Genomic DNA, 19,690 nt, shown 5'->3' on the forward strand with positions numbered 1-19,690 from the left:
GTAATAAGCTTTTTACTGAAGATCTGCTACGTGAAAGCAGTAAAAATAGAGATGAGGTAGATGAGGTTCCTGCCTTCCTATAGTTTACGGTTTGGTGGTGAATTCCTAACCAGAACACCTTTTGAATCTTAAGAAATCTCTGGAAGTTTATTCTCAGCATCCTGTAAGTTCATAGGACAATTTTAAACAACTTGTGTAGATTATACAGTAGAAGGAATAGTTTTGTCATAGTTTTAGAGACTTTACAAGGCAAGATGATCTGTTTCAGTTGGAGACATGTGCATTTGTTTGCTTACATGGAGTACACGAGGATATATAGTCCCATGTCCCTGGATGATGAGTTATCCAGGGCTTATAACTTATCTAGCCTAATTGGCTTGCATTGCTCTAAAGGGAAATTGTTTTATTTATAATTAATATTCCATAAAACAATCTATTTCATCAAAGAAGAAAATATATCTTAAAATTATTATTTTAAGAAGCTCAAAAGATTTTAGAGACATATTTTCACTGTTCTGCATGTGTGGTGGTCACAGATAAATAACGAGGAATTTGTAGCCCCGTAGTTTCCTGTGGTGTCCATTTATATGTATAATTGCATGTTTTTGAGTGCTTGTCTCACAGTGTATAAGAGCTAACTTCAGCTGTGATAACTTGTGCATGGAAATATAACAGACTGCAAAATGAACTCTTTGCAAAATATAGACATTTGGTCTAATTATGTCTTTGTTACATTATATATACATGGGTCTCCCTCCAATGATTGATATACATTTATATAAATTCTCCAGTTGCTGTATTCTTCAGCTCAGTTTTTTTCAGCTCTTTTTATTTTTATACAAAGCTCCAAGAAAGAGCACGAATGATTAGACAAAGAAAACTGGAAATCTAATTCCTGGCAATCATTTGAAAAGAATACATCAGCTTGGAAAATGCCTATGATAGCCTGTGATTTCCTTTGCAAAAACTTAGTACCAATATTTTATGCTGGTAAGGAATCAAGTTTATGCTTTTCTTTATAGTAGAGTGAAAATTAATGGGAAGAGAATACACTCTGTACGAGGTAGCAATAAAATATTTTCAGTTTAATTGCTTCTATTAGTTCCTCACTATATGTTTTCTCGCTGCTTGCTTTTCATTTATGCATGGTTTTCCTTATTCAAAAATTCCTTCACAATTACCTTCATGATCATAGGCTTTCTGGAGGATAAATCTTAGTGTAAGTGAGTTTTTGTGAATCAAGTTGTTATAGCTATAAGTAGGCTTTATTCCATTTATAAGGAAATTTGATTTTAGTTGATTTGCTCACATTGGAATAAACATAGGGAGTTACGTCCATAGGAGCCAGCATCTAGTGAGTGGACAAATTGGACCCATTCTTGCCACTAGACTCCTTACCATCATATTTTCAAGGGACATTAACTCTTAAGACAGTTTTGCAGCAGCCACTTGAGACCTTTTTAGCAATCTTTTGACATGTGTACTTTTGACCAATACTATCTCTTGTTCATTTTTTTTCTTCTGTAATTTACCCTCCTTCTTGGGTAAGATCTGATCTGAGAGCAGCATTACTTTGTTAAAATTTTACTTAGCCCAACTCTGGAGAATTATTATTTTTTTTTTTTTTCTGGAGAATTATTTTTAAGTTTCTACAGGATAGATGTACTTTGATTTTAATACAAATGTATGACATCCTGAGGAGCTCTTAGTGTTTCCTTCTCCTTTATGATCACTTGATGATTGTAGCTTATTAGTATCCATGATATAGGTCAGAGAATACTGGAGCAGAACAGGATCTTCAAGACTATGGTTCTAGCCCCATTGTGCTATAGCTGGGGAAACTGAGGCCCAATGAACTACACCTGTGATTTCATAGCCAGTTCATAATAAATCTGAGACTAGAATCAGATCTGGAAGACATAGCTCTTTACAATATTCTGGGCTGCTTCATTAGTTAAGAAAGTCATAATAAGAAAACACAAAGCAAGCATTCATTCCCATTTTTCTGTCCCTGTATCAGGTAGTTGGTATTTACCCTTGTGATTTCAGCATAATGTCCTATTTCTCTAAGCTCATCTGGCTACGATTTTCTTCAAGAATGTTGATAATTATTCCTCAGATTCATGTATCTGAAAAAGAAGCAAGTAATATTTTCAGAATTATCAATGTAGAAGAAAGCAGAAGACACAAATCTTTCCCTCTCTCACTGACAGATATGACTAATACCATATTTCTAAGTCTGACTTAGAAATTCTCCACACTTCCAGAATATTTGTTTGAAATTGCCAGTTTCATAGATTAAAAAAAAAGGTAAATATGGGCAGTTTCATGGGGTTCAACCTTATAGGTCATGGCACTGCACAAGCCTTTACAGTTTACACAGTTAGTTTAGAACTTCACGAAAATGTTAGGAAGTTGTCAGGACAGAGATTTATTAGCTCTGAATTGGCAATGCAGAAAAACACCCTCAGATTAATTAAATTCAGATAGATTAAATCACTTTTCTAACTTCTCACATCTCATCGCAGAACTTGTCTCAATTCTAGTCTCAGTGTGTAATTCTCTGGTCCAGACATTTTTTTCATAAGTGAAGGATGATTTCTGCATGTTGTCTTATTCAATCCTTGGTCCAAGAGAAGCCCCAAGACGTAATATCCACACAAGAAGTCGAAACCATTGTTCTTTAGTTGGTAATAAATTGCTTCCCTACTAATTTGTATTCTGGCACCTTCTTTAAGATGATCCCAATTCTTGCTGGTGAGATGGCTTACTAAATCTCAGCACTGAGCAAGTGAAAATTGCTTTGTTCCTTTGCAAGGAGTAACCATATGTGATTCAAAAGCCATCCGGGCAGTAATTCCCAAACAGTTCATGGGGTTGCACAACCCTTAGGAAAATAAGAGGATTTGTTCCTGGCATCCTTGTGTCATAATTGATTTCTTCATTATGCAAAAGTTGCTTTCGTGAGTTTGATATGTGCATTTCTAGGCCAAGTTTGTGACTGAAAGGATTAGGATATTTATCCATCACAATCTGGGCACATGCAAAATGCTCATTAGTAGTTCTTTACAAAGGCATGATGACACAGCCCCCAGACTGATAAGATCATATTTCTTCATACTTCAGAGTTAAGCCAGACGGGAACAGTAATGAGGTATCATAATTGGGAAGATGACATTTTACAAAAGATTGAAGTTACTTCTTGTCTCTGCATTCCTTTTTGCAATTAATTGAGTCCAATATGCCAAGCACCATGCGAAGCATCTTGACCTACCTTGTCTCAGTAGTCCTCAACTAAGTAACTTGTGGAACTTCTTGAAAGTGTATGTATGCCTGGGTCCCAGCCTGGTCTCAGAAAGGATCCTGGAAAATGCATTTTTTAAAAGTTCCACAGGTGATTCTAATAGTTCTAGATAGCTACCATTGCCTTCTCTCATTTCTTCTTCATAAAAGTCTTGGGAAGTCATCTCTGAGTGATCTTAAAGGAAGGTAAAGAGGAAGGAACAAAAATAGCCGTGCGGCATTCTGTTCTGACTATACTATGATCATGAAGGTAGAAGGATGTGTTTCTGTATTCAGTTGATTTGAATATATGAAGTCCTAAGCCTTCATCTTTTCTTTTCTCTGGTTCCTCTCTGCAGTCTCCTTTCAGCCTGCTTCAGGAATGAGCTTGTGGAGCCCCGGAGAGAAAGCCCGAGGCAATCTGACGTCTTCTTTAGACATTCCAGCCCCCCAAACCGATCAGTGTACCCATAGAGCCCCATCTCTGTATTTTGAGCGTATGTGTTTGTTGTGTTTCCGTGTGTGTGTGTGTGTGTGTGTGTGTGTGTGTGTGTGTGTGTGTGTGTGTATCAAGCCCTCGTAGCCAGGACTTGAAGACACTTTGGCTCAGAGACCCAACTGCTCAAAGGCACACAGCCACTAGTAAGAAAATCTTTGAAGGGACTCAAAACTGTACAAGAAAGGACATTTTCTGCAGATTCTGTATCCTTAGATCTAGCATTGGTCCATCAGGAACCCCTGTGTCTGTCTGTGAGCTTTTGTGTTGTTTCTTGGGAGGGAGGAGCTCAGGTTGGGAAGAGGGGCATTACGATGTTTATTGGAACCCTTTTCTGTTACCTTCTGTTGTGTTTCTAAAACTCATGAAGAAGCTTTTGAGCAGGTCTCAAACTTAAGATGTCTTTTTAAGAAAAGGAGAAAAAAAGGTTGTTATTGTCTAGGCAGAAGTAAACTGTAGGTGACTGAGAGACTCAGGCCCTTTTAATGCTGGTCATGCAATGATACTGCAAATAGTAACAAGCTAAGGTGTCAAGTGTACTGCTGGGCAGAGAGGTAATAACTACCATGAGTAGCCACTGAGGGGAATGATTTTTTCTTCTTTTTGAGAACTTGCATTACCAGTATCCTCCCCTCATATGTAGTAAAAAGCTCATTAATTCTGTGTCAGGTCCTGCCACTGCCACCCCATGTCAGCATCTGATGTGATAGTCTTCCTTGCTTTTGGAAACCCTCCAAAATTTGTGTTTGGACCCCAAGGCAGGTAAACCTCTTTTGTCATTTTAAGAGGAGGGTAAAACTACCCCAGTAATATTCTTTCAGGCAGTCATATATCATTCTTCCGTGTCCACCATGGAATTCAAAGTCCTCTCACCAAATCTATAATTAACTCCTTTGATTGGAGTGCCATAAAATCAGCCATATCACTGACACTGTTCAAATTACCGTGTCCAGGACACTTATGCTTTGTTTAAGTGATGTCCAAGCGGACACATTTTTAAATCAACACTCCTGGCCTAAGAATTAAAGACAGGAAGAGTAGATAATTTTTCTTTTTTGGTTCAAAGACTTTAGAGAATCTATTTCCATTTTAAATCATATTTTAAAGTAATAGTATAAAGACTTAAAAAATCTGCTCCCCACACCAGGTCACCAGCTCTTTATTCTTTGTCACCACAGCAATGATTTCTTGTTATTGAGGCTGTTGCTTTATGGATGTGTGATTTTAATTTTCAATAAACTTTTGCATCTTGGTTTATCTCGCAGTTTTTCTTTTCTGTCTCTTTTGCTTTTTGAAATTCCTTAAATGCTAGAATATTTTCATTTAAGTGCCTGAAGTACCATGTGTAAGTCTAAAGAACAAGAATAGGTCACTTTGGTTCTGTGTACACTATTGTCATAGTTGGTGTTTTTATTTAAGATACTCTGTATCAAGGTCATCAGTCCTAAAAGTAAATTTCAATGCCCATGCTAACTTGAAAATTTATTTTAGCCCTGTGCATGTTTAATTTCGTCATAAAGAGCTAGGCACTATAGCATCATTTGTTCACATCTCTGAATAAGCCTTGAGTTATATCTTCAGTTGCCAAGTTCACTAGAAGAAATTTAAATCAAATTCCAGTTTATTAAATAAATTGGCTTCTGTGACACTGGTGTTAGGAAATATCCAGTGGAACCTGTTGTGCACAGGTTTTAAAAAAAATTACAATACATTCTGATCTTTGAGTAACAAGTTTTAAAAACTTCATAAACCACCGTTCTAAATAAAACTAATATAGTCACTTAGAAAACTACTTAAGGAAAACAAGAAAAATACTTAAGAAAAAACATGTTTATGTTTTAGATAAAAGTATAATAGTAAAATCAGATGATCCTGTTACATTGGCACCGTTTTCAATTAATCTAAAAACTTTCTAATCCCTTTTAAGGAATTCACAAATTCCTTAAACGGTTAGTATGTTTAATTTTTTAATGTTTGTTTTTTCTTCTGGAAGTTTTTTTTCCCTTTCACCCTATTTTTATGGAAGTTTTTAATGTGTTTATAGTGATGTTTATATAAATGCATACATTTGAACTGATAGAAAATATTTTATAATTACAGTTGACTTAGCTGGAGAATAAATGCTGCCTTTCGTCTTTAGAAGCAAGATTCCTCAGCTAGAGAGAAAAGTTACATGTGGGGAGGTACTGGGCAAAATTTCGAGGAGGAACAATTCCTTTTCTCATGTTCATGTCTTCCCTTTTTCTGACCTGCCCCATATCCACGGTGTTTCGCTCTACCCCCAATATCCCTTTCCCTTCTCGGATCCCGCCATGCAAAAGTGGTTTGGTAAAATAGATTCACCCTGATGTATTGCCAAATTCCACTAGAGAGTTGCTTTTTCATTAGCAGTGGAAGATTTAAGGCCAAAGAAGGAATCCTTTGGTGGAATTCTAGGACAAATTGTAGGACAATGTCCAGGGCACTTACATAATCTCATTTAATCTTCATAGCAAGTCTTCTGGAGTGAGTGTAATGCCTGTTCTACAGATTAAGTAAATGAGACTCCAGAGACCTATATAATACCCAAAGTCACTTAATTGATTTGTGTCAGATCGAGAATGTGAACTCTAATATTTCGATTGGCTCCAAAATTTATGTTCCTTCTTCGTTTCTCTATGGTTTGTGACCTACCTTCCTCAACAATAATTTAAGTGGCTTAAAATAAATGAACTAACAAAATGGTCAAAAGTAAAGACCACCAAAAACAGGAGAAAGGAATTGTAACAGGACTTGGAAGAAGGCGTTCACTATAATTGAGGGTCCAGGGAAAATTCATAGCTCTTAAATACATTTTTACTTTCCTAGTGGTGGGCATTAATGGTTCAAGCAACGCTTCCATTAGCTCTTGCTGTACATTTGACTGATTTGCGAGGATGGGAGAGATATGTAGACATTTCTTTAGGTTACAGAGGACCAACCTGCCTCTGGAGTCTGGGTAACCTGGCATCTTTGTTGCTTTGTGGTGGGCAAAGGTAGAGGAAGAAGCACCTGGCAAAGCTTCTCTTGATCACCTTGCCCTGAACATTCTTGCACTTTGATATGGACTTACAGAGGTTCCTAGGTGTATTCAAATGTGCTGACTCTTATGCAAGGCTTCTACACAGGGATGGAGTGGGTTTGAGGATAGCTCGGTCTCCCTTTACCATATCCCTTGCTCCCTGTTCCATCTTGGTCTCCTATTTCCTCTTACTACTTCACCCACTTCTTGATGTAACCTACTGCACTCCACTGTCTTACTTCTGGGAAGGTGTCACAGAATGAAAGGAAAAACTCTTGGACTAGGAGCCAAGAGACCTCTCAGCCCATCATGTAACAATGTGTGACTTAGGCACATTTTTTCTCAGAGTCTTATATTTACCCATCTGTACAACAGGCATAATCATTTCTGCCCATCCCTACCCTGCCATCCCATGTCCTCCTCCACGAGATGTGAGACTCATTTGGAAAATGGATAAAGGAGAGCTTGGTAACCTGAAGAATCTAACAGTTGGGAGAGTTTATTATATAAACACCCATTTATACAACATGGTTCTAAACCTGTCTTCTTGAGAAGGGCTAAAGTGAGAAATCAATACCCTCCTACTTTAAGACAGTGATTCTAAAATGCAGCTGAATCGTCAATTGCACATTAATTGTCATGTTCATTTATGCAAATATAGCATAGTGTTTGAATTCCTCTAGCTGTGGCTCTTCAGTGATACGGAATGGAGCCTTCCCTGTTTTGTGTAATTATGGAGAATGCAGAGCTTTGAAGTCCAAGCCTAGCACGACTGTAGCACTCAGGTGTTAGAGCCACTTGTTATTTTTTCAAACATTATTATACCATGTTTGTTTGGAACTTGGATTCATTTACAGAGCCTCCTAAATCGGATACACATACACACACACAAGCAAATAAAACTCAAAGAAACATTTTTCTTCTCTTCTCTAATAAACATATGGCTGCAGCAGGGAGGAGACAAATAGGAACAAAATAATACCTTTTATTTGAGGAGTGTAAACGGGGAGGTTTTCCCCTTTTACATGCTCAGCCCAACCTTCATTCTCTGGTCACAATAATGACTCACTGTAAATGCCTGACAGTGTGTTCTTCCTCATCTTGTCTTTTTGGTTCTCACCATAGCCCTACAAGGTAGGTTGGATTGTTATCCCAATGTATCCACTACTCTATGAGCTTCTCCGAGATGGGCCCATTTCTTATTAGTTTTCCCACCTCTAGCATCTAACTCATGCAGTAAGTGTATATATTTTAAGTTTTTATATATTTTAGTTTTCTGATGAGGGATATTTACTGGCTTGCACAGGGACCTATAGCTTTCTAACATATGCTGGAGGGAGACTTAAACGTTGTTTATCTGACTCTGTATCCTTCCCCGGTTCTAGATATCACTAGTTCTATATTCAAGGGAAAAGTCGGGCATGGCAGTTGAATAGGGAATGTTGTATGTAATATAATACATAGTATGACAAACCAGTTCTAGTAAATTTACAAACTGAAGTAATGCCGAATGGAAAACTGTTTGTTTTTTTCCTTTGTCTCTCAAGAGACTTGTGGAAACTTAACAGAACAGTTGTTTGGACTCCTGGGTTCCCCTTGTGTAGAGAGGCTGTTGACGTTCCGATGGGTTCCCTCATGGCCCGTGAACAGCTAAGCTGAGAAAGCGTGTTTCTGTGTTGAGGCCTCTGCATGATGGCAGGTCGTGCTACCAAATGCCCTGTTTGACTGACTTTGTGGTTATTTTCTGTATATGCCCAAATGGCCTAGGAAGCTAGAGGTGAAACGCCTCAGCTGCAATTTAGCATGGCGTCTCCATGTCTTTCATAAGCCTTTGGGTCTTCACTCAGTTCTTTTCCCTTATTGATTTTCACGTTGAAAGGGATGGAGAAAACAATAGAGGGAAAAAGAAGATGCAATGATTTCCCATCTCACAAAGGAGATGCTTTAGGAAGATATTCAGCTTTGTCCTCTACTCATGTAGGAAACACACGATCTGATGATAGCCTTGTGATCCCTGCCAAGGTAGGAGAGATTCTCAGATAGAAGCACAAATAAGTTCCTGTCATTGTTCTGGAGGAATATTTTGGCAAGTGTACAGTTAAGGCTATGTTTTAATATGAGACCTGTTGGAAATGACCAGTCCCCACTCTTCAGCGTCCTGTGCTCACCATCCTTCCTGTGTTTGTGTTCCCAGGACCTCGATGCAGTCTCAGTCTTCCTACGGTAACAGCTCCCCACCTCTGAACAAAATGAACAGCATGAACAAGCTGCCTTCCGTGAGCCAGCTTATCAACCCTCAGCAGCGCAACACCCTCACTCCCACCACCATCCCCGATGGCATGGGAGCCAACAGTAAGAGCATCTCCCGTTAGCTGCAGCTGGAGGACCCATAGGGCTAGTGTAGGGGAAGACTTTGCTCTGGGATGGGGGGAAAGCTTGCTCTGAAGCTACGGGAGAGGCACAGTAGACAGGACAGATCAAAGTTGAGTGGCTTAAATTTCTCACGGTGAACTTTTTCTCACTTTTAAGATGTATGGTTCATTACAAAGCACACTGGTAGAGACAGAGAAGGCTGTTCCTTTAGTAGGGATAAGGATCTCTGTGAAAAAGAACAGTCCACTTCCTACCAACCTGGATGGGAACCCACCTTCTACATTCTTTGAGATAGTCAAAAGGAAATATGTCCAACTTGTGGGAAGTAGCATAGTGTGGTGGACTTAAAATCTAGAGAAATAGATCCTAGTCTGGACTCTATTGCAGCATTAGCTGCATAACTCTGGACGAGTCACCTCTCTGCTCTAATGCTCAGTTTTCCATTCATAAAATTATCACTCTGCACAGTTAACAAGTTTATGCGTCTGTGGCCCTACACTTTTGGGCTTCTCAACTCATCTATTCCATCCTATACACAGTTATTAAGGAATTGACATAGGGAAAGGAGTCTCCCTTTTATTTATTCACACACAGATTCCTCACATCAACTAAGTATAACTATAAGAGACAATGTGAGAATCGGGCCTCGACACGGATGATGATTGGTGCATAGCTTTGCTGTAAATATAATTAGCCTGTCCCCTAGAACTTAACCTAGCAGAGTGGATACCCAAACTTGAAAGGAAAAAAAGATGGTAAAAATGCAGAAGGGATGAAAAAGCCTAAATACTGTCCATGTATCCTGTAATCACCCTCATAAAACAGTGCCTCAGTCTTGTCCTAGAAATCGTTCATTATTTTGATCAAGGCTTTACACTTGCATTTCACTGTTGCCTTGAAGAGACTGGGTTTTTCTTAAAGAAGTTAAGGGAGGCTAAGATTATGACTCTTTCTGGTTCTGATAGCACATGTTTAGATTTTAATGAGATAAGAGATATATGAGGTTTGGTTACCTGGTATGACAACCAAGACATTAGAGCCAGACTGCTCTCTCACTCGTGACAAATACATCCTAAGACTCTAAACCTGACCCTTTGGCAGGTCTGCTGCTTCGACAGTAAAAGGAAAAGGAACCATTTATTTTTTGCTTTCTTTCTGGTGACGTCTTAGAGTCCTCAGCTTTTTCTTGAGATGACAAAACAGTGGTAGTGGTAATGATCCTTCCCATTTGTGTTCCAGTTTACTTACTTTTTCTTATTTATGCTTCATAATTTTCCTCTAATGGCATCAGGAGAGTCAGAGGGAAACCGATAAGACATGCTAGGCCTATGCTCTTTAGCTGGGTAGCTGGTGGCAGAGTCCTTTCCCCTTTGGCACACTACTGTTCACTGAAGTAGAGGCAAATTACATTCATCTTTTTGTAGATACGTTATTTCGCTCTTTTTTTTTTTACCTGAAGACAAAATTTGTTTCATAAATATTATTGGTATTGAGCTTTTCTTCTCTATAAGTGAATGTTTACAGTTTATGGTTTAGTAAGAAACCAATCCAAGTTGGTGATGTTCCCAAATATAATCCTGAAATGGACCAGAAAAAAGAGCTGGGGTCTTTCATTGCATCTTTCCTTATGAGGCATTTGGTTCCCTACAAATATTGCAATAAATCCTCCCATTCCCAAACCAATATTCCAAAGGTCCCTCTCTCATTCAAAGGTTTGTTCACTTAAGTTTTCTGAGCATCTGCTCTGTGCCAGGCACTGTGCTCGGGTCTGTGGGGACCCAGATGTGCATACGGTCTAATCTCCATGCTTTAGGAGACTAGCCTAGTGAGGGAGACAGAAATATAACCCATGAAGACAAATACAAGAAGGACTGTATTAACACCAGGAGCAGCAAGCAATTGGGACAGAGCATTGGAAGTAGAGAACAAAGTGGGAAGAGGTCGTCCTAAGAGAATGTACCAAGGTCAAGAAGTAGGTAATTAGTTTGGAGTTTGGTGACTGTTCTGTTCATTGAGATGTAGGGTACTTAAAGGGGTGTAGTGATAAGACTGCAAAGGAAGGCTGGTAGATTAGGCCCTTGGTAACATTAAGCCAGGCGAGGTGGACCACTGGGATGCTGGTATGTGATGATGGCAGTAACCCTCTCTGTTCCTCCTGCTTCTGTTCAGTTCCTATGATGAGCACCCACATGCCAATGGCTGGAGACATGAATGGACTCAGCCCCACCCAGGCCCTCCCTCCCCCTCTCTCCATGCCATCCACCTCCCACTGCACCCCCCCACCTCCGTACCCCACAGATTGCAGCCTTGTCAGGTGAGTCCACAGCGTGTGCCCCTGGGGGTCTGTCCTAAGCATCTCTGGGTGGTGGAGGGTGGACACCGTCAAAGTTAATAGCACAGTTGGAAAGAAAGCAAAGCAGCCCAGTGGTGGAAGTTCAGCCACTGTTATCTCTGATCTATGGAGTCATCAGCAGCGTTTAATCAAAGTAAACCACAACAATCAGCATGGGAAAAAGTGAAAATGTGAGTTGATAGGCATATAATTTTTCATGCCTGTTTCCCCCATCTTCACTTACTCCCCCCCTCCTCCATCACATTTTTACAGTAAGCTGTGGCCTTCAAATTGGTGCTCAGGGCTGGGGTTCCCAAATGGGCACTCAACTTGCTATCTCGCTCCCTTTCCTGCTCTCTAGGCCTCACAGCTCTCAGCCACCATGGGATCATTATTTTGGAGTTGGATGTCCATAAAAAAGTTGGAATGTTAGTAAAAATGACAGGGACTTTCAAGAACCTGATGGCCTCTTTTGCTTTGTCGTATGGGAACTGGGGACATTCCAGGAAAGGGAGTTCAGATAGCCAGAAGAAAGAAAGGCATGAAGTCTGGAAAATTCTGTTTCCAGCAGAGGCAAGCATTGGTGCCCAAATCTCATGCCTAGCGCCCTGCTTCGTGTGCAGAATGATTTTTTCATTTGGCTGCTGGAATAATACGTGTTGGTTCCCATGTGATGGATGCAACAGTACTAGCAGTGTCAGAGAGATGGCAAAGTGCATGGCTCAGCATCCAGCATCTGGCTCTGGGACGGTGGTGGCATCACCGATCTGAGACCAGAGCCGGAAAGGAGCGGGTCTGTATTTTGATGAGGACACCAAGCAAAAAGCATGAGTGACTTCACAGTAGAGTGGCTTACAGTTTTTTCTTAGCCACATAAGCCATTCTCAGAAACCCCAGATATAAACAATTGAAGGAGAGGTGCTCTTTTTGAAGTGAAGAGCTAGGAGGCAAGAGGGCTGGAAACCTGAGCACTGGACTCCTTCCTTTCACCCCCTGCAATGGCTCCTAAGACACTGATACGGAACCCCTAGAATTCCACCAGTCACCATTTGAAAATCTCTGCTCTGCAGGCATCTTTAAACAGTTGATTTTAATTTTAGAGACCTAAAGTTCGTGTCCCTAATCATCCCCAGACCTCCAACCCAAGGCCCCACATATATTTTATCTGCCCCTAATCTCTTATGTAGGGCATCCCAGGGCAAAATGTTGGGTTTTCCTTTATTTTGCCAATGCAGTTGGGGTGAACTTTCTTTTTCTGTTTCCTCCTTCCTCTTCCCTCCTCCCTCTGCAGTTTCTTAGCGAGGTTGGGCTGTTCATCATGTCTGGACTATTTCACGACCCAGGGGCTGACTACCATCTATCAGATTGAGCATTACTCCATGGATGTAAGTAACCGTTAGACTTTTCTCTTGAGTTTTATTCCTTAAGTTCCTCCCTTTGGTGACATTCACCTTGTAGTTGAATCCCCTGTGTTTTTTGTCCTACCCCCAGTCCTCAGTTTTGCTGGGACCCATAACCATATTAGAAAGATTCCCTGGCCTCCGCCTCTACATATGAGAAGCTCAGGATCAGTGGTCCTCAGCTTCTCTGATCAGTCAGCAGTTGTCTGTTGTGTGCATACTATATGCAGAGTGGGAGTGAGATCTGATCCCCACCTTCAAGGAATGTATGATCTCTAAAGAATTCAGAGCACTTTTTGGTTGTTCTCATTAATTGGTGTCAGACCCCAGGGAGGACAGCAGGAATCAGGTGATGTTATTCTCACTTTAAAACATGGAGAGACGACAGTATGGTCATTTGCCATGATGGGTTGATGACAGAACCAGGAATAGAACCCTGAGATGTAAGCTTCCAGTCTTTAACTCTATTGATTGGCCTTTTCTGCCTTTCTTTAAAATAGGATGTCACAGAGGATTGAGCTGTGCCTCTCGATTAGAACCATGTGTTCATTCATGGTCAATTCTACCAGAATAGGGCCCAGCCATCCCTGATCACTGGGAAAGATCACTGGTCATGGGTTCGAGTCCCAACTATGCTTCTTAGTGGTAATGAGAACTTGGGGTTATCACTTTGCTTCTCTGGGCCTCAGTTAATCCAATTAGGTTCAAAATCATTGCCTTCTGGCTCTGATAGTCCTGGAAGCAAGCTGGATAGAAGGGGACATTTTCTTGCTTCCTACAGCACTTCTTGAACTACTGTTCACATGGGTGGGAGCTCATTTTCTGGTTTACAACAATCTGGTTTTCCTCCCAGGCTGCTCTTTATGCTGCTGTCTTTGGGGTTCACTATCCTCCTTTCTAGCTTCCAGAGGGCCCTTTGGGCTGGTGGAAGAAGATATTCTCTGTCTCTGCTGCTGCTTCTGTAGTTGGGACCTCTTTTTGCCCCCCACCCCCCCTTGAGCACCGATGCTAGAGATGTCCCTGCAAGCGTGAGAACACCTCTGCCCTCTGGTGACAAGTATATGCTGTGCTGTCCCTATGCCCGCCCCTCTCCACTCCCTCAATCACCCCTGGCTGCTGCTCCCTGAGGGAAGAAATTATAAGTAAAAGCTATAGAGAAAGCTTTAGGAGTATGTTCTGACAAGTTTCAGAGAACTTCACAATGATGTCCATCCATTGAAGGCAGTTTGACACAAGACAGTGTGTTGCCCTGTGTCTGAGAGCCTTACATGATGGAACAGGAAATTTGTCCCTTCCCTATATTTTTAAAGTTTTACCTTCAACTGGCTCACTGTCCCCACTGGGGAGTATGTCAGGGTGCCCCTTTGGCTGCTAAGATCTGCTGATGCTCTCCACACATCTATCTCTGCTGGTGTTGGCTAGGTCCTGGGCCAGGCTCTGGGCCACAGCTTTCTCGCCTGTCAGTATAAGTTAAAATCTATCCAGAGAGTAATGCAGATTAATGGAGCCTAGTGTACAGAGAGTTTTGGACTTACCGGGAGTTTCAGAAGCATAAAGAGCTATGCTCACTTATCTATTTGTGGAATAACTTCTTTATACTGTATACTTTTTAAAAAAATTTTTATTGGAGTATAGTTGATTTACACTGTTGTGTTAGTTTTGGGTATACGACAAAAGTGAACCAGTTTTACATATACATATATCCACTCTTTTTTTTTTATTCTTTTCCCATATAGCCCACTACAGAGTACTGAGTAGAGCTCCCTGTGCTGTACAGTAGGTTCTTGTTAGTTATCTATTTTATATAGACTAGTGTGGAAACATTGTCCATTTATTTCTTGTTTCCTTGGCTTCTTAGTCATTCATGCCCCCGGTGGCTTGGCTGCCAGACCCTGCCGAGAGCAAGTGCAATAGCTAAGGGATCGGGCCGTGGGAGGCTTTCTGCCCCATTTGTACTGTATGTACAAATTGGACTACCCACACTGCACATGAAATTGGACTACCCACACTACACGTTTCCAAATTAGGAAATATTGGGAGGCTATCTAATTTCCGCATCCTCACTTCAGCTTCTTCCTGCTCATCACTGGAAGTAGACACCTCCTTTTCTTCTTGTCTCTCAACACCAGTCTCAGTTACTTCACATACCTCCCTGGAAAAGGAATATGGTTAAATTTTGGAGGTGTTATAAGTATTCCCTCTAAGATGCAAGGATGGGTTAATCATGGTATAACATAGTAATAATTCAGATGATTAAGATTTACATAGTGTGCTTTATAATTTGCAAAATACTTTCATATCCACATCTGCCTATGAGTCCACAGTATGTGTTGACCTAAAAAGGAATTGTATCCCATTTTACCAAGGAGGAAACTGAGGCCAGTAGAAAATAAGTGACTTAATGAAGGTCTAGAGCCAGTGAGTGACAGAATAAGAACTTCTGTCGAGGTCTTCTGACTCTAAGCACAATGTTCTTTCTACCTACCATACTGCTCCATAAAAAACACGAGCCAACACTAAAACAAGCTAATGAGGAGCTAGTGCAGGTAAACAGAGATGCTACCACAGTTAGTTAAGATCAATCATCTTTGTAATGCCTTCTACCCCCAACCACAGAACATGGACACGTACTCTGTATCTTGATACCCTGATTTATCCAAACACCAAGAGACCTTTTGGCCATTAGGGCAGTTTTAGGCTCAGAGGCGGTCCTGAATCCACAGTTCATTCACTTAATTGTGTAACTTTAGAATTATCAACCTCTCTGACCTTCAGCTTTTCTGTCTATAAACTGGGTGGAATAATATCTACCACTAATCTTAGCATTAAATGAGATCATGAATAAAAAATAATTAGTTCAACCTCTGGCATGTTGAAAGTGTTCAATATCTGTTAGTAATCTTTTGTTCCCATCTCCTCATTTGAGAAGTGGTGGCATTCCATTAATATCTTTCTTCCAGTGATTAGAGCGAGGTAGATTTGAGAGTTGGAAGTTTCCTTTATCTGATGTTTTTGTTTGGGGATTTGCGTTCTCTAATCTAAATATTACCTCTGTTGTACCACTGAAGAAACTGAGACCAATAGAGAATAAGTAAAATGCTACCTACAAGAAGAGATGGGACCTCAAGCCTGTATATCTGTGCTTGGCTACCTATATGCCAAAGATTAATAAAGAGCTAATTTTATTTTCCAATTTAGAGTTCAGTAAATGCAGGTCAGTTAAAGCCCAGCATTGGGGAATGACAGAATGGTGTGGACTAAATGTCAGTTTGTCTCTTTGTCTTAATTCTTCCTGGTTTGCTTCCCTATTGCACAGGATTTGGCAAGTCTAAAAATCCCTGAGCAATTCCGACATGCCATCTGGAAAGGCATCCTGGACCACCGGCAGCTCCACGACTTCTCGTCCCCTCCCCACCTCCTGCGGACCCCAAGTGGTACCTCCACAGTCAGTGTGGGCTCCAGTGAGACCCGGGGCGAGCGTGTAATTGACGCTGTGCGCTTCACCCTCCGCCAGACCATCTCCTTCCCACCCCGCGATGAGTGGAATGACTTCAACTTTGACATGGATGCTCGTCGCAACAAGCAGCAGCGCATCAAGGAGGAGGGGGAGTGAGATGAGCGTTGCGGTTCGAGCTCTTTCTGTCTTCCCACCCGCTAACCCCACCACTGTTTGACCAGCCAAGCATTCTTCCTAGCTCCTCTCCTTCCTCTTTTCAGTCAGGTTTCTTAAGGGAAGGAGAAGGAAGAGGCTACATTTTACCTAATGTACAACCTGGCATCTGATTCTGATTCTGGCTTTAAGCCTTCAGATCTCTTGCTTGCAGGACTGAAATTGCCGTGGCTAGGTAGAAGTGAGCAAAAAAGCAGTGGGTGTCTCCTTAAGCTGCAGAGGTCTCTCCTTGACTTTTATAAAGCATTTTCACCCTTATAGTCTAAGACTATATATATAAATATATAAATATACAGTATATATTTTTGGGTGGGGGGCATTGAGTATTGTTTAAAATGTAATTTAAAGGAAAAAAATTGAGTTGCACTTATTGCCTTTTTTTTTTCTTTTTTTTTACCTTTTGGATGGCTTATCTATACCCCGTCTCTCAAGGCCAGCCATGTATGGTAATAGGTATCTAGATCTTGATAGGACATGTGAGTGACAGTGACATGTAGGTGCCTTCAGTTCTTTTGATGCTAAACACATGCCACATCAAACCTTTGGTTAGATCTGCTTGTTATTACATGGGTGAGACTGTATGCATACATATGTACACGATTCTCTATGTTGGTATATAGTTTATGTTACTGATATCCCTACTACTGATAGTGGTTGCCTTTGGGGTGATTTAGTTCAAGTACAAGAAAAAGTTCATGTTCACACTATCACTCACCATAGGAAAGGAAATATTCTGTCTTGCTTTTGGTTGGGATTGGGGAATGTGAGTCATGGCTGAAATTCTTAAAAAGTCATGGAAGCCAGTTAACTAACACCTGGTATCACGTGTCTGGGTATTTCAGCAATCTCCTCAAATTTAATGCCAGACACCTTAACTCTCAGTATTTATGGGCAAAGCATTAGCTGCATTTACAAATGCCTGTAAACCCAATTTCACTACTAGATTGATTAACTCAATTACACATTTGCTCCCCTTGTTAGAATTAAGGTTGATTTGATTGGGATGAATGCCATCTGTCTAGTTCTTGCAATAAAGCTTTAATGTCTATTAAGAATATCCAGGAAAAACAGGAATCATACAGAGTTATTGAATCTCCACTAAACAGTAAGAGATCTCAGTGAGCCATGAATTGAAATACTTGGAGGACTTTGTGAAACATAAATAGTATTATTTGGTAAATGTTTCTTCTAATGACCCTCACGTTCTATAAAATTCTGCATATAGAGGCTTGTTGATCTCTCTCTCTTCAAGGTTTAAAATAGGAGCAGCAATTTGGAAAATATAAAATTATGAGATCAGTTTTCCTAAAGCATCAGTTGTATCACCATATCACTTTTCTTTTTGAACAATAATAGTTTCACTTCGTTGGAAAGTAACTTTGAGAACCCAGTTTCCCGTCCACCTGTCTTCTGGACTGTGCATACACATAAAAATGTCCTGACAGATCAGAGGATAAGCCTTCCATTGGAGATGTTGCCTGAACCACATAAGCAAAGAGTTGTCTTCAGACTCTGAAAAAACGTGTAAACGGAGATATTGCTGTACATCTTTTAGAAACATACTTTGTAGCAAATACTTTTTTTCAAACTATAAAACAAGTATTTTGTATATATGCTAATGAGCTCTAAAAGCGTGCCGTGCCTTCTGGTAAAGGGCTATCATTGCACATAAGCTTCCATTTTTATTTTAAAGTGCAAAAGGACTAATGTGGCTTAAAAATATATATGAGTTTCATCTGAAAACTGTATATATGTTTTGCGTGTGAACGTGCATACTTTGTGTTTCACTGTCTTTTTCTTCTTGGGATACCGGGTTTTCCAGAACCAGAGTTGAAACTTTTTTTGTTATTATTATTGTTTTTATATTTTCCTGGAAACACCATTTAGTAAGACTACAATGTCAAATTTTAAAATGCCATTACTGTAAGATGGGGGGAAGGGAAAAATTGTTTTTGTTTTTTTATTTTTTAGTTTTGTATGTTAAAGAGAGTGAGTCCTTGATTTCAAAGTTTTATTTTGCATAAATGGTAATAAGCACTGTTAATACGTGGAACAAGCATGCAGGTTTGAAAACCTATTAACAGGAAGAATGAAAGCCATGCCTTGGCAATGCTAGGAGGGCAAATGGCTTCCTGGGCTATCATGAGTGTTTGAATAAACCTAGGACATCCTCTGAGCTATTTCAGCACTCTTCAGGTGGCACTAAGGACTCAGAAATTCCTTCACTGTATATCATGGGTTTGGCATGAGCCAAAGTGAGGCACAACTACTGGCCTCACATCCTGGTGGCGACTTACGTTTTTTGAGTGTATGAGTAGCTAGCGTGAGGGGCGAAAGAATATTAAGACAGACAGAGGGGGCATGGGCTTAATGGAGTTCTTGTGGCCTCAGTTCAGTACAGTTAGCTGAAGAATGGATAGATTTTTGTTTGGAGTTGATTAGAAATGGAAACGGAGACTAGAACTTACTTCATTAAATCCATTTACCTTTCGTTTTCTTGATATTCCCCTAAAGTATAGTATGCAGGATGTTGAATGTTAAAAGGTTGCATTTTTTTATTATTTTTATAATTGTAAAAAATTAAGTCAATGCCAAATGTTTTATATGCTTTATTAATGTTTTTGAAAAGTTTTTCTTATAGATGTGATGCTTTTTTTTTTTTTTTTTTTTTTTAAAGCTTCAGTTGCTTGTCTTTTGGTATTTTGGGTAATGGGCTTTTGGTGAGCCAGAGGCAAACCCACAAGCCACTTATGTTTGCCAGGACATGCAATAAAATTAAAAAATCAATAAAAATGCATTGAGAAATGGTGTTGGGTGTGTGTGTGTGTTTGTCTGTCTGTCTGCCTGCCTGCCTGTCTATCCTTTGGCCTTATTTTTACTGAGGTGGAGGAAAAAATACTGAAAGAAACATTAGAGAGATTCAAATATTGATACTTCTAATCCTGAAACAAAATATCATTATTTTCTCATTTTAGCCAATCTAAAGACCAGGAATATACACCTCATTTGGTACACAAGATACTCGCAGATTTAATATGTTATTTGATTGAGGTCAGAATGGGTTTGCTTTGGAACAGGGACTAGACTGCAGATATTC

General features: G+C 40.1%; 1 protein-coding gene across 6 annotated transcripts in view; it reads left to right on the forward strand.

The window, feature by feature from the left end:
- The window catches only part of TP63 (tumor protein p63), a 228,645-nt gene extending 209,332 nt beyond the window's left edge, over positions 1-19,313 (forward strand). For 4 of the 6 annotated variants that reach the window (XM_082654523.1, XM_082654521.1, XM_082654524.1 and 1 more), the window contains 4 exons: positions 9,013-9,170; positions 11,361-11,505; positions 12,815-12,908; positions 16,240-19,313. In XM_082654523.1, coding sequence (XP_082510649.1) covers positions 9,013-9,170; positions 11,361-11,505; positions 12,815-12,908; positions 16,240-16,536 — 694 coding nt within the window. In that variant the 3' untranslated portion in view covers positions 16,537-19,313. Of the gene's footprint in view, positions 1-3,641; positions 4,986-9,012; positions 9,171-11,360; positions 11,506-12,814; positions 12,909-16,239 lie in introns of those variants that run through there. The other 2 variants (XM_082654525.1, XM_082654526.1) reach the window with 1 other exon arrangement.
- Positions 19,314-19,690: the final 377 nt, after the last annotated feature.

Source organism: Grampus griseus, assembly GCF_964374135.1.
Source record: "Grampus griseus genome assembly, chromosome: 5".
In the NCBI taxonomy this organism is placed as follows: Eukaryota; Metazoa; Chordata; class Mammalia; order Artiodactyla; family Delphinidae; genus Grampus; species Grampus griseus.